The sequence below is a fragment of the Arvicanthis niloticus genome, chromosome 4, assembly GCF_011762505.2.
Source record: "Arvicanthis niloticus isolate mArvNil1 chromosome 4, mArvNil1.pat.X, whole genome shotgun sequence".
NCBI classification, from domain to species: domain Eukaryota; kingdom Metazoa; phylum Chordata; class Mammalia; order Rodentia; family Muridae; genus Arvicanthis; species Arvicanthis niloticus.
In genome coordinates, this window is record NC_047661.1 from 128,134,982 (window position 1) to 128,149,616 (window position 14,635).

Genomic DNA, 14,635 nt, shown 5'->3' on the forward strand with positions numbered 1-14,635 from the left:
CATTATTTCTCCTCTGGTAGTAATGACCTTCTAAAGCCACCTTCTTTTTTTCTCCTTTTTGATGTGTACAGTTCGTTTTTCAGATCACAGTCTGAATGATCACTTTAAAATGTTGAACCCTGTTTCTGTTCTCTTAATCAGAAGTCTCCCAGTGTCCCCAGTTCTTACTGTGGCCCAGCAAACTCTGCATGGTTGCAGATTCAGTTGAATCATTAGAGGGTTCCTCCTTGGTACATTATTTTTCTTCAGTCATTTCTTGCTATATTGTTATTTGTAGAGAGATCCTGTCTCAAACCAGAACAACACATTTTTATTCAGTTTATGACATTATAACATACACAATATCTAACAGAAGTATCTGATAGTATAGAACTTGTTTGCTTATATGATGGAAAGAGTTGTGAAAGCATGAGATGTTTTTGCCTTTTACATTTGCAAAGCCCAAAACACTGCAGAGAATACAGCTGGTCCCAGTTAATATTTATTGAATGGATATAAATGAGTGATAAATTGAATCATGACCAAAAATATATTGAATCATGCTTTTTTTCTAAACTTACTATTTCTTCAGTAATATATGTATTGTTCCTTTCCTGTTAGATGTGAGTTCCAATTCATATAGCAGCCAGTATAATATTTGAAAAGTGTTTATTATATTGTGTTTTTTAAAATTCTGTAATAGAATAAATAAGCCTTCAAAATAACATTTGACAAGTAAAATGTGTCAAATATAGAATAGATGTCTACCATAGCCTAGAAAGCCTTTCCTAGTTTAGTGCCTGACTAACTGAAACCTTATTTTATGATACTTTACTCTTTGCCCACTAGATTTCAACCTTATTGGCATCATTTTAAATGCCTTTTCCTATTTTTGTGCTTGTTCCTACTACCCTAGACAACTTCTGAGATCTCATTATATAACCTAGACTGGCCTTGAACTCCTTATTCTGCCTCAGACTCATGAGGACCAGGGTTATAGGCATGTGCCCCTTTTCATGGCTTTGTGCACTTTTCTTTATACATACCTGTACTTTATATAAATATAGAAATTATAAAATTACAAAAATATATTACACTTAGATTAAATTCTACACATGTGGAACCACAAACTTCTCTCCTTTTTTCATTAGATGATTCTGATACTTACCTAATCTCGATTTAGTTAGTGGGTGGTTAGCTTTAATTTTCAACTTGGCACAATCTAGAGCCACCTAGAAGAGATTATCCATGAGAGATAGTTTTTGATCAGATTGTCTTATGGATATGACTGGGGGGGGGGGGTGTGTGTCTTGTAGGAAAATCTGTTCAAAATGAATGGCCTTTATTCCCTAGGTAGGGGGTCTTGAGCTGTATGAGTAGAGAATTGAGTTGACATGAGCAAGCATGTGGCTAGATCTGACTAGCTATTTCAAGTTCCTCTTACTCTGACTTCTGCCACTGTGATAGACTGCAACCTAGAATTAGAGTTAAAGCAAACCCTCTCCCCCTTCTGTTGGGGTCCACACTAGCCCCAAGTTGGGGCAGCCAAAATAAATGTTGCAGCCCAGGCAAAATGTTGAGGCCCGGGCCGACCCACGTTTGGGTGGCCACTGTATCCCGGCCCAAGCTGCTGCTCCGGTCTGCGGGTCGAGGTTCAGCAAGAGCGAGGGTGAGGGCAGATTCTACCTAATGTCTGATGTGTATGAATCTCTCTCTCTAGTCTGATGTCTGGTTCTGTCTTCTATAGTCTCCCTAATGTCTGAATCCTACTGTCTGCCTCTGCATTTTATATGTCTTACTTCTAAGCCACGCCTTTAATCATGCCCTTAGGTCTTGTCTCTAACTCTGATCTCTATACTTCTAAGTCATACTCTTAAGTCCCACACCTTTAATCTCACGCACCTTTAATCTCAAGGTATCTAAACCAAGATTATCGGAGTGTTCTCAGCTGTTGTAGGCTATTGTAATCCAAGTCTCATGTCAGGGTATATGGCTCAAGATGGCTGCAAAGCTGATAGCTGCTTTCTGCTAAAAGTCGGCCCCCAACACCCTTCTGCACCACCCCCCCCCCCCAACAGTTTTGTCGGGATATTTTAATACAGGAACAGAAGCAAACTGACAGTTAACTACTAGAGTGATTTAGACTGGAATTAGGTAGAGATGGAAAAGCCAGGTACAGTTTGTATCCCTATTAAAATAATGTTGGTATTTGTGATACATGACCTTATATATAATTCAAAATTGGACAAAAACTAATTTGATGTTAAATGTCTAGTGTTATTTAGGGAGTAGAAATGGCAGAGAACAAGATGGATTTAAGAGAAAACAACAGTATTCATGATCTGATTTGTTCATTTTCTTAGTATATTTTAAAAACTAATCTTTATTCCAAAGGTGAAAATGTAGGGCTTCCAGAAGCTTAAAATAAGCTTAAAAATAAGGTTGAAGTACTACAAGTTGAGAATACTGCCATCTCTTACTGGCTACCCAACTTTCTGGTATTTTATTTTCCTCTTAGCTGTCCAAGTTAGTTGGTCAGTACTTGACGTGTACCATTTCTACCGCTGTTTGTGGTCCATATGTAGAGTAATTGGGTCTGTGACTTTCATGTCCAACTCTACATGTAAAAGTATGAAGTGGAATTTGGGAGAAGAGTCTGGACTTAATGCATAGATGAGGCTTCAGTCTCTTTCTCTCCCTTCCTGTAGCCTTTGATGTGGCGTGGGAAAGTGTTCATTCTGTGTGCACGCTTTGCCCCAGGATAATAGATGAGGCCCTTCCACAGGGAGGTCTCTGGTTAGCCCTGTCCTCAGCCCAGGGTGGAAGGAGCGCCTGTGTAGGCTTCCTACACTCTTGTTCCCCATTTTGTATTGCTCTCCCTTTGGTGCTTTATTTTGGAGACTCCAGCTACCACAGCCTCCCCAAACTCTGCTGATGATTTTACCTCTGGAAAGCCGTTGTACTGCTGTCACGTCCCTGCTCTACAACAGGCCAGGGCGGATGCAGGCGGTGGTAACAGGCCAGGGCAGATGCAGATGCAGGCGGTGGTAACAGTCCAGGGCAGATGCAGGCGGTGGCTTTGTTTACTGATCACTGCCCTGTTGTGTCTGTCTTGCTTGTAAAGTGTACAATAATTTCCATACTTTTTTTAAAATCAGATTTTTAGTTTATCTAATCAATTTAAATAGAAAATCTAGTTTCAGGTGGCAGCCGATAGTTACTCTGTTTACTCTGTGACCCGAAGTCAGTAAGAGTCCTTGGAAGAGACATGGCTCAGAAGGGTTTTTTTGTTTTGTTTTTTGTTTTTTTGTTTGAGATGATAACTCCAGTGTTAAGGGACTCTCAACAGTTTTGGCCTACATGGGCACCTGAAATCACATGCTCATATCCATACTGACAGATACACATATACATAATAAAAGAAAGTAAATTTGCAAACAGTTTTAGGGGAGTGAAGTAGTCAAATATGTATTTCATGGGGTTTGTTTTATTTTTTTGTAGACTACCTTTTAAAGGGACGAGATTTAAACCAGTTGTCTTAATTTTCCTGTTGCTGTGATAAAAAGGGTCTGACTAAAGCAACTTTAGGGAGAAATAGTTTATTTTAGCTTATAATTCTAGGTTAGAAATCTATCATAGCGGGGAAGTTAAGGCATCAGGAGTTTGAAGCAGCTGGTGACATGTCTCCAGTCACACGGAGAGCAGGGAACTCATGTGCGCTGCTGCTCAGCTGCTTTCTCTGCTCTCACACAGCCTGAGCCCAAGCTTGGTTCCCACTCCATTTAACACTGCATGACCTCCACACACATCTCAGTCCTATTTCCCAGGTGATTCTAGAATTGATCAAATTCACAGTTTAACACTAGCCATCCACTTGATTGATGTTGAAGGCCTATAGATGAAAATGGTTGTGGGTGATTTTATTACAGAAATGGGAAACAATTTGAGAACTATATAGGAGGAAGAAGGTAGTGCAGAGTTTTTTAAAAGGACAGGTTGTGACATTTTATGTCTGAATCCCCAAAGTATTGATAAAAGATTTTTGTTGTCTCCTTTCTTTCATGAATTTCTATGGATGTAGTTTAGAAAGTCTTTGATGTGTTTGTAAAAAGATAAAGAGTGGGGATATGTTCTATGGAGGTGTGGTGAGGCCTCAGCGGGCCCATGCCCAGGCATCCCTTCCCCCTGAGGGACCAGCTGTATGACAGTATAGTATGGAAAAGAGTTTATTCAGGGCATGGGGAGGGGAGTCAAGAGGGTGTGGAGGCAGAGAAAGGGGGGTGGGAAGGCTGGGCATGAGCACGTGGAGAGAGGGGGAAAGGGAATGGGGAGAGAGGGGAGAAAGAAAGCAGAGAAAGAGCAATAGAGGAGCAAGAAAGTGAGGAGGGGACAAGCAGCCCCTGTTATAGTGGGTCAGGCCTACCTGGCTGTTGCCAGGTAACTGTGGAGTGGAGCTTAGGCAGAATGCTAACAGTCTTTATATTTGTAACATGCTCAGTTGGATGCTTATGAACACCATAAAGTTTTAGAAGAAGCTGATGTAAAAGTATGGCCGTCATTCCAGTAGCAGCCCTGCATTGAGAGATGTCCTGAAGTGGAATGAAGCTTCATATACTAATGTCTAGACATACTGAATCTGTGTTTCTTGATGGATTGAGTCTGGGATAGAAGCAGATACACAAAAGTACTCCACAGATAAAATCTCTCTGGACTTCTCAGTAGTTCCCTGAGGTAGAGGCAAATGGTATGTCCCATTTTACAGATGAAGAAATGAATTTAGGCAAAGTGACTATTAGTGACAGAAAATCAAACATCCATTTGCTACAAAATCTCATATTTCTCTCTCTCTCTGTTGAGCCATATTTCTGGACCTTAGAAGGCATCTACCTTAACTTGTGGCTTTGAACCACAACTGGGAGAATAGGTTTTTGGGTTCTTTCTGATTTGTTTGTTTGGTTGTATGTTTATGTTTTTGTTTTTTGTCGTGCTTTCTACCAAATGGTAATTTTCTTATTTTTTTAAAATAGGAAGTAACTATGAAAGAATGACTAGGAAAGGTACTTACATCTTTGATCATTATTTTAATGATGTTTACAATTGACTACTTAAAAAAAATCATGTTATACAACACATACTTAGTATTTTTACTTAGAACAAATAGAGAATCATGTATTAAAAATGAGTCTATTGTATGGCATTTTATTTGATTTCCCTCCCCCCAAGCCTTTAATAATATAAAATATTGCAGGATCTTGCAACTCAAGTTAGGTTAGGCTGGATTTTATAATTTATTTTTAATAGTATTCATGCTTATCCCCTTGCTTTATGACCATAGCTGATAATTTGTAGGGAAAGTTGCTGTAGTCTTTTTGAAGGGCTCTCGTGTGTCATGAATCTGAGGTCCTGTAATCCAGGGAGCACAGTAGTCTAGTGTTCAGTGGCAAGTAGCAGAGAAGAGAATTCTTTGCAATGAAGATTAGTTTTTAGATTTGCTGTTGAATGCTTGAATAGCCCATGGATTTTATTAGTACAGGAAAACAACCAAAGCTTTGTAGCAAGGGTCGAATAAAATAAGGCTTTAAGAACAGGGCTTACATAGCTTGTTTCTATTTTGTGCATTTAAGAAACAAATAGCTGTTTTTAAGTGCCTAGAAATTGTCGTTACTAAAATAAAAGAATTTAAATGAAAATGTTATATTTGTTGTAACTCAGAAGTATTTTATCTGCTTCAGAAGTTAATACAGCATTTTTTGTGGAATGCCTAACTTCGAGATGCACGTGAATAAACAAAGAGCATCTGGAAGATCGTGTGAGATTTGGATCAGCTGAATTACCTTATTTTTTAGGAAGTTATTTGGCTTACTTACATTCATTTTTCTCTTGTTTTAAAGACAAGATCTCATGGAACTCAGGCTACTAGCTATAGCTGAGGATGACCTTGAACTTCTTATCCTCCCATCTTTGCCTCTCAAGTACTAAGATTACAGGGGTGTGCCACTACACTTGGTTTGACAGTTCTTTTATCCACAAAAATAGATATATGGTTACCTACGTTTTTCTATATAGCTTTTTACTTTACTATAGTAGGAATTGTGCAGGCATTGTGGCATCTTTCTGTGATATAGATGAAGTAAGCATTAAGACTTAAAACTTTGTCAGGATTCAAGCAATCCTCCTGTCTGATAAGCAATAGCTGAACAACTGAACCTGGTGACTTAGTTTTTGTTTGTTTTTTTTTTTTGTTTTTTTTGTTTTTGTCGATCTTCTGATCACAGGAATGTATCTTTTAGTTATGTGATCACCAACAATTATAGATTTTAAAAAATGTTTGTTTGTTTGTTGAGACAGTTTTCTAGTCTCAGACTCAGAAATCTGCCTGCCTCTGCCTCCTGAGTGCTGGGATTAAAAGCTTACACCACCACTGCCCAGCATTAAGGACTTTATTTTTAAGAGGTATTTGCACCGGGCGGTGGTGGTGCACGACTTTAATCCCAGCACTTGGGAGGCAGAGGCAGGCAGATTTCTGAGTTCGAGGCCAGCCTGGTCTACAGAGTGAGTTCCAGGACAGCCAGGGCTACACAGAGAAACCCGGTCTCAAAAAACCCAAAAACAAAAACAAACAAACAAAAAACACCGGGCAGTGGTGGAGCACGCCTTTAATCCCAGTACTTGGGAGGCAGAGGCAGGTGGATTTCTGAGTTCCAGCCCAGCCTGGTCTACTGAGTGAGTTCCAGGACAGCCAAGGCTATACAGAGAAACCCTGTCCCGAAAAACCCAAAAAAAAAAAAAAAAAAAAAAAGTATTTGCACAGCTGTGTTTGAGAAGTATTTTTTAGGTTTGGGGTTTGACCTCGGGGCTCCTCACATGCTAAATCCGATATATCCATCCATGCTCAGCCCTTTTGTTATTTTGAGACAAGATTTCACTGTGTCCAGGATGATAAGATTTATGTATGTAATTAGACTCCTGAGTGTTGGAGTTATATTTAGAAGCTAATATACACCCAGCTTCACTTTTATTTTGAGTCATGTTCTGCTTATTCTGATAGATTAGTACTGTATAGTCTATGGTAAGATAACTATAAGAGAATAATTTATCAGGCATGCATGTTTGCTTTGTGTGAGTATGTGTATAATGCTAGAAATCAGACCTAGGACCTTGGTAGACAAGCCCTTTACTATTGGCCTGAACAATACCAAAATTGAATAGGCCTGTATAGCCCCTATCAAGAATTTTAAGGTTATGTTTAAGAACTCATGATATGCCACCCCCTCCCCATTTCTGTGTGGGTCAGCATGAGGTGTCTTCAATTGTTTTTCAACAATTTTTTGAGGTAGAGTCACTCACTGAACCTGGAGCCTTGCCAATTTGTTAAGCTTGCAGGCCATCAAGACCTGTTAGTCTCCCTGTCTCTTCCAGCTTTAGGACTACAGGCATGTGCCCTGGGAATGTGTGTAGTTCTCCTTCTTACGGAGTTCTTGTACCTTTATTCCACCCTAATCCCTTCCAGCCCTCTCCCCCAACACTAGGTCAGAAAGAAAGAAGGTTAGAGGGAAAGAGGGCCATAGTCCTTAAGCTACTTTCTGCTGATTAGGGTGTTGAGTTCCTTGGGGCAAATCCAGCTTCTTGTCCAATAGCAACCAGGAGCAGTAGAAGGAGCCGCAGTCTCTCCAGGCCCTCTCAAGTCTCTGCCATTTTAAAGACCCCAGACTTAAGCTATCTGCAGGGGCAAAAATCATGTCACTGCTAGTGCATGAGGCAAATCTTAATCACCAGCTGTAAAGCAGCCTTTTATCCCACACCTGGGATTTAAAAAATCATAGTTAAATAATATCAGGTTTTTAAAGAAACCAAATTTTGAACTAAGTCCTCTGTGCTATTGGGGGCCGACTTTTAGCAGAAAGCAGCTATCAGCTTTGCAGCCATCTTGAGCCATATACCCTGACATGAGACTTGGATTACAATAGTCTACAACAGCTGAGCACACTCCGATAATCTTGGTTTAGATACCTTGAGTGTGTGAGATTAAAGGTGTGTGAGATTAAAGGTGTGTGAGATTAAAGGCGTGTGACTTAAGAGTGTGACTTAGAAGTGTAGAGATCAGATTTAGAGATAAGACCTAAGGGCATGATTAAAGGTGTGACCAAAAGGCACAGAAGGCTTAGAAGTGAGACAGATAAAAGGCAGAGGCGGACAGAAGAGAATCAGACACTTAGAAGACACTTTTAGGAGACACTTAGAGGACGAGAGACTGAAGAATAAACGGGATTGAAACACACTCTGTCTGGTCTCCATTCTTCGAGTCTGTCCTCACTCTCTCTCTTGCTGAACCCCGACCCGCCGACCGGAGCGGCAGCTTGGCCGGGATACAGTGGCCGCAAAACTCGGGGCAGCCCGGGCCTCAACATTTTGCTCGGGCTGAGACATTTTTGGTGCCCAAACGTGGCCTAGTGCGGTTCTCAACATTTTTGGCCGCCCAAAGTGGGGCAGTGTGGGTCTCAACACAAAGGCAGGTGGATCTCTGTGAGTTTGAGGCCAGCCTTGTCTACAAAGTAAGTCCAAGACAGCCAGAAGAAACCCTGTCTCAAAAAAAAAAAAAAAAAACAAAAAAAAAACCCAACTATTGGGCTGGAGAGATGGCTCAGTGGTTAAGAGCACTGATACTGATGACTCTTCCAGAGGTCCTGAGTTCCCACCAACCATCTGTAATGGGATCCTATGCCCTCCTCTGGTGTGTCTGAAGACAGCTATGGGATACTTGTCATTCATTATATTTTTATATATATATAAATTTTTTAAAAAGAAAAACCAAATATTAACTAATATACAATTAGATAGGTGAATTATTTAAAATTCTTTGATTTACATTGGCACTGTGCAGTAAACATGTTACCAGCAGAGCCATTTTCAGGCCCCATCACTTCACTTTTTAAATTTTTTACTTGCTCAGCCATCTTGCTAGCCCCTGTAAAGCTCTTAAGAATCATATTGATTCTTTAATAGCATCATGAAACACCAAAAACTGCTTTCTTTCTTGTTAGTGTTTGATTGATTGTAGACTTAGTAAATGAGATACATCTTCAATCTAAGGCTCTCTGCTTTGCAGAAATTTTAAAATTTAAATTGAGAATATTTGCTCATGGGTAGTGTCTGTCATACATTTAAGAATGTTAACAAATCACCTTTGTAGAAGATAAGGTGTATCATGGTTATATGTTATGTCATCAGTTATGAAACTTAGTAGAATGAAGTGTGCTATATGTATCTTAAAGTATTTTTGTTATCCACAAATCTATAAACAGTAACATAGTCATAGTGACCATATTGTGATTTTCCTTCACAGATAACAAGTTGTGCTAGTACAGCCGTATAAGTAATTCCTGAAGTCTCAGTGTAACATGGACATTAACAGTGATGACATATAAATACAGATGCTTGGAAATTAAGTACTAGGCGAAACACTTCAAAAGGTAAGAAAAGAGTGTGATATTCTCTAAGGCCAAGTGAGGTAGAAGTAATTGGCTAGTTTGGTTATTTTCGATGTATTGGGCTTTTAAGAAATACATCCAGTGGAGCCTGTTTAAATATGAGTAGAACTCAACTTTAAGTACTGGTTCTTTTGTGAAATTAGCAGTAACAGATATTCTTATTTGGCAAATACAGTGGATGATGCTGTCCCCTGAGAATGAACCCTTCTCTTGAGAAATGTCTGGCACTGTGGTCAGAATTTTAGAGTTCTGTCCTTCCATATATTCACAAAGTCTGCTTCTGATGGGGGCCACCACTTTTCATGTCCTGCTTTGCTTTGAGACAGACTTCTGGGGAGAACAGAGAAGTAACTGTTTGGAGTCTTCAGTATGAGGCTGAATTTTCAAGTCAGCTTACTGTAGGATCATGTTTTCCCTGTGTTCCCTTTCTTCATGTTAATTTAGAGCTTTAAACAAACAGGGAAATGATTAAGTAAAGACTTAAAAGGAGAGGTTTCATTTATAGTTGGTAGATCATAGACCTGATCTCTGAGAAGCAATTTCTTCCTACTTAATTTTTTAATTAATATAAATAGGAAAATTAATAAGGACTTTCAGGGGTAAATATGTATATTAGAGTCCAGTTCTATAGGGCATTAGAATGAGAATGCAAGTTTGAGAAGAAAAAATAAAATCTACTTTAAATATGGTGGTGCATGTCTTTAATTCCAGCACAGTGAAGGCAGAATGAGGTGAACCTTTGTGAGTTAGAGGCCCAGCCAAGTCTCCATAGTAAATTCCAGGATAAACAGGCTCTGTAGAGAGACCCTGTTTGAAAACCATCACTGCCACCACCACCAAAAAACTCCAACAGGCATGATTATTTGTGTACACCTATAACCCCAGTGCTTGGGACTTTAATCAAGTTCAGCAACATGGGCAAGTTTGAGGCTATCTGGGCTACTAGAAACCCTAACTCAAAAAACTGGGTATGCTGGCTCACACCATTAATCCCAACACTCAGGAGTCAGAGGCAGATGGATTGGTTAGCCTGGGCTACGTAGTGAGATGATGTCATTCCCACCCTCCATCCCTCAAAAAAAAAAAAAAACCAGAAACATAAACCAACAAAATATAGCATTTACAGTTAATGTAGAGCTTATTATGTGCATTAAATAATTATAATAGGCACTGAATAATCATAATACTTAGAGATTCTGTTGGCTATACATAGGTTAGTACATCACCTTTAACAGTAATCTCTTCATTTTTACTAGCTAGAACCCTGAATTACAAGGTTTGATAATGATATCAGTCCTTAATTATAATACTTCACTTAAATAGTACCCATTTAAAAGTGCCTGGTTTAATAGTTAAAATGGCAAGATTAATCATAAACATCTGCTCATCTTTTTTTCTAGTAATGTTATTAGCAAATGGGCACGCCTAATAACCTAATTATAGCATGTAGTCTCTGAAAACGATACGGAGACATACTAGTGAAACTGCAGTTAAATATGATATGCCAAGAATTGCAATGTGTTGAGTTAATTAAAATATCAGACTGAGTATTCAACTCAGAAAACGCTTTGATTTTTTTTTTTTTTTTTTTTTTTTCTTTCTTTCTTGCTGATAGTCTGTATGGCCGGGGTGGTGGCACCAATAATCCCAGTACTTGGAGGCAAAGGCAGAAAGGTCTCTGAGTTTAAGGGCAGTTTGGTCTACACAGTTCATTCCAGGACAGCCAGGGCTATGTAGGGAGACCTTGTTTCCTAAACAAAACAAAAAACACAACAACAACAATAACAACAAAATGGTAAAAAGTAACAGAAGCTTCCTTTAGTAGCTAAGTCTTGGAGCCTGTTAGTGAATATTACCTATTACCTGTGCTGTGTCTGATACAGAAGACTGCAGGCTGTGTGGTTAGCCTAATGGTTTTTATTTGTTTTGAGCAGTTTTCAACTTTGTGTCTGGACCTCTTTAGGGCTTGGGTGACCCTTTCATAGGGGCTGCATATTAGATATTTACATTATGATTCACAACAGTAGACAAATTACAGTTATGAAATAGTGGTGAAAATAATTTTAATGATTGGGGGTCACCACAACATGAGGAACAATATTAAAGGGTCACACACAGTATTAGGAAGATTGAGAACCACTGGTTTAGATCCTTGTTCTTGTACTCAATCCCAAATCTAAGAAATCTTCTAGAAATCCTTTAGGTCATCTTTAAGAGGAGGGCAAAAGAAAAAACAAAAAACCTTAGAATAAATTGTAGGAAAGAGCTGAGTCATGCTTTACTCAAGGCACTAATTGAGTTGTCTGTCAGGATTTGTTACATTAGTTGGTTTCTTCAGGTCCTGCCTAGTTGCTTAGTGCCTCCTGGGCTTGCTCACCCTGAAGCTCCAAATCAGTCCTTGAAGATACTGCAGTCTCTGTGTACTTTATACTCAGAGCAAATTGTTAGCATATGTTAATTTCCTTATTTAATATCTTTTTTTTATCATTTTATTTTAAAGAGGTCGTTTAAGAGGTTCTAGTATTCTCCGAGGCTGAAGCTGAGAGTCTGAAAGCCCGAAGCTTAAACTCAATTGTAAATCATAGTTCCATCTTCAGGATATAAGGAAAAGAAACCCTATTTCCACAATGGTAGATCTTTGGTTATACAGGTAAGTTACTCAGTTTTGCAGTAGAGAAGACAACTGTAGTGTGATTTTTCTTTTTTTTATTTTGGTGGGAGGAGATATGTTATTTTCCATCAATCTTTCTTTAGGGAAAGGACTGAAGATTAAGTATTTTCCCTTTTTTATTTCCCAAAAAAGAGATAAATGAAATGACTTTAGAATCCTGAGAGAGGAGTAAGCCTGCCTTTGAAATGTACATATTTAAAAAAAAAAAAAAAAGAAAGAAATGTACATATTTAAGGAGCAGTGTGAAATGTTTTGTCTTTTTGGTTGTCTCAGTGTATATATTCATTCAAATCTACTTTTTCTGTCTGCCTACCTATACATCTATCTGTCCTGTCAACCATCTATTGTTTCTGTCTTGATGACAAGGGAGATTCAGTTATATATATACTTGTGTAATAGAGTTTCCAAACTTGCAAGCAGTTACTATTATTAACCTTCAACGAATTGAGTGGTTAGGGTCACAGGTATTGTTCGGTTACAACAGAGTGAGAATTGTACAGCTGACTTGTCTTTTAAAAGTTGTTAAAAGAGTTTAAGGCTACTCTGGACAATATAGAATGTTCCAGGCTATCCAGGACTGAATAGCAAGATTCTGTCTCAAAAACCACAACAGACCTGTGTGATAAGCAACGCCTGAGCACAGCCTATGCTGTAGGTGGACAGGAAAGTCAAATTGGCAGCACTTTTCACGCACTCTTCCTCATTTTTTTCTTTAACTTTGGCTTTTGTACCTGAAAATACACAAGTATTGTGACCAGTTTTCTGTAAGTTGTTCACTTAATAAAAATAAATAATATGATAATCATATTGGTGTTGGTTGTGCATGGTGTTGTCTGCCTCCCAGTGGGAGGCAGAGGCATGAGGCCAGCCTGGCCTAGACAGACAGCTACATAGTATGACCCTGTCTTAAAAATCCAAAATAATAATAATGATCTTGTTTAGTCTGTCCTGTTTCTTTTGGTTCTGATCCAGTTATGTGGGATATAGTCACAGGGACTAAAGGTTTATGGTCTGAATGAGCTAATGATGTTTTAGAATTTAATAGTTTTTATAAAAGTAGATTCAATTTTGGGGAAAAGTAGTTCAGTGGATATCAGGTAAGGATTTGTGGATTTAGGGGAGGTTTGGGACTCAGTGTGGACAGGCTGAAAGAGTTGGTTGGCTGGCCCTTTTCTGTCTCTTCAGTAGTTGGGGACTTAGGAGGATGGGGGAACACAAGACAAAGTGTTGTATTCCAATGAAGAATCATACTCTTCCTGTTCTCTGCAAAATGCTGCAGCTCATTAGTAGCTGGGTAACATAGGATAGATTTTTGTTTTATTACTAGTTGGGTTTTGCCCACATGAAAGTGTTAATTCATGGTTTAACTCATGGCTTAACTCTCTTAATTCTAAAACTATAGTAATACAATTCTGTTACCAAGTATGTGTGGCTAAGACTTTGACCAGCTGTCTCTTATTTAGTTTATTAGTAAGGGTGTTCCTGAGCCAGTTGGCAAATGGGTTCACTTCTAGTTCCTTAACTACTTCCTATTTGACTAGAATATAATTTTATGTCCAAATCTCTTCACCAGATTCTTTAGTGACTATATTTAGCTAGAATAAGAAAATTACAGCTTTAGTCTGTACTACTTTGCTAAATAAACAAGCTTGGCAAAACAGTATTAATTTGGTCGCGATAATGTAGATATGCTTAGGTAAAGTGTATATAATGTTATTTCAATCCAAGATAATCTTACAGTCTGTTGTTTGATGCTTCTTTAGCCAAAATGATCATGGCCTTATTTTTAATGTTTTGTTTAAATTATCACTATCTAGTAAAATATTAAAGAGAATTTTATGTCTAATTAGGCTTGCAACCTGATAATTGAATTATATGTTAGAATATGCCTCAAGGAATTGATCTCAGTGTCTCATATACAACATGTATGAGTTGGCTGGAGAGGGCTTGACATTCTGCAGGTCTTTCTTTTTTCTTGGCTTTCTCCCTTTCTGTTCTAAGTACCAAACCCAGGTCTGGGTTTCTAGCAAGCTTCAACACATGCTTCTAATGTGGACTCTCAAACTATATATACTTGAGTTACAACAGTTTAAAGTACCAGGTAATACTTGCTGTAAAATGAGCTCTTCTTGGTGGTCTCCAAAATGTCTGTTTGTTTATTCTAGCATTTTTACAGTTTATTCGTCCTCTCCCAAGACAGCTTCTTGGTAATCACAGGCCAATAGTTGGGCTTTATTGTAACTGTTGCAAAGAACTAAAGCCTTTTTAGGGAACAAAGATATGGAAAGGGCTTGATCTTTGATACTAACCAATGTTTTCATTTTATAACTGAAATCATGAAGAAAAGTGTAGATATTCATAGGTGGTATTTGATAGAGATTTGCATTCATATTTGTATGTACATACATATGTATATATATGCATATATATTTGTTAATTACCAGTATTAATGACAGATAGCTGATTTAATATTCTCTTTTCTGGAAGTTGGATTTCA

General features: G+C 38.4%; 1 protein-coding gene across 5 annotated transcripts in view; it reads left to right on the top strand.

Annotated features, from left to right (window-relative positions):
* The window catches only part of Zzz3 (zinc finger ZZ-type containing 3), a 62,548-nt gene that overhangs the window by 13,621 nt on the left and 34,292 nt on the right, over positions 1 to 14,635 (top strand). For 4 of the 5 annotated variants that reach the window (XM_034500384.2, XM_034500387.2, XM_034500386.2 and 1 more), the window contains exons 2-3: positions 9,323 to 9,449; positions 11,968 to 12,117. Coding sequence is in view for 2 of the 5 variants with exons in the window: in XM_034500387.2 (XP_034356278.1) it covers positions 12,095 to 12,117 (23 nt within the window). In the remaining 3 variants the exon portion in view is untranslated. Of the gene's footprint in view, positions 1 to 9,322; positions 9,450 to 11,967; positions 12,118 to 14,635 lie in introns of those variants that run through there. The other variant, XM_076933421.1, reaches the window with a different exon arrangement.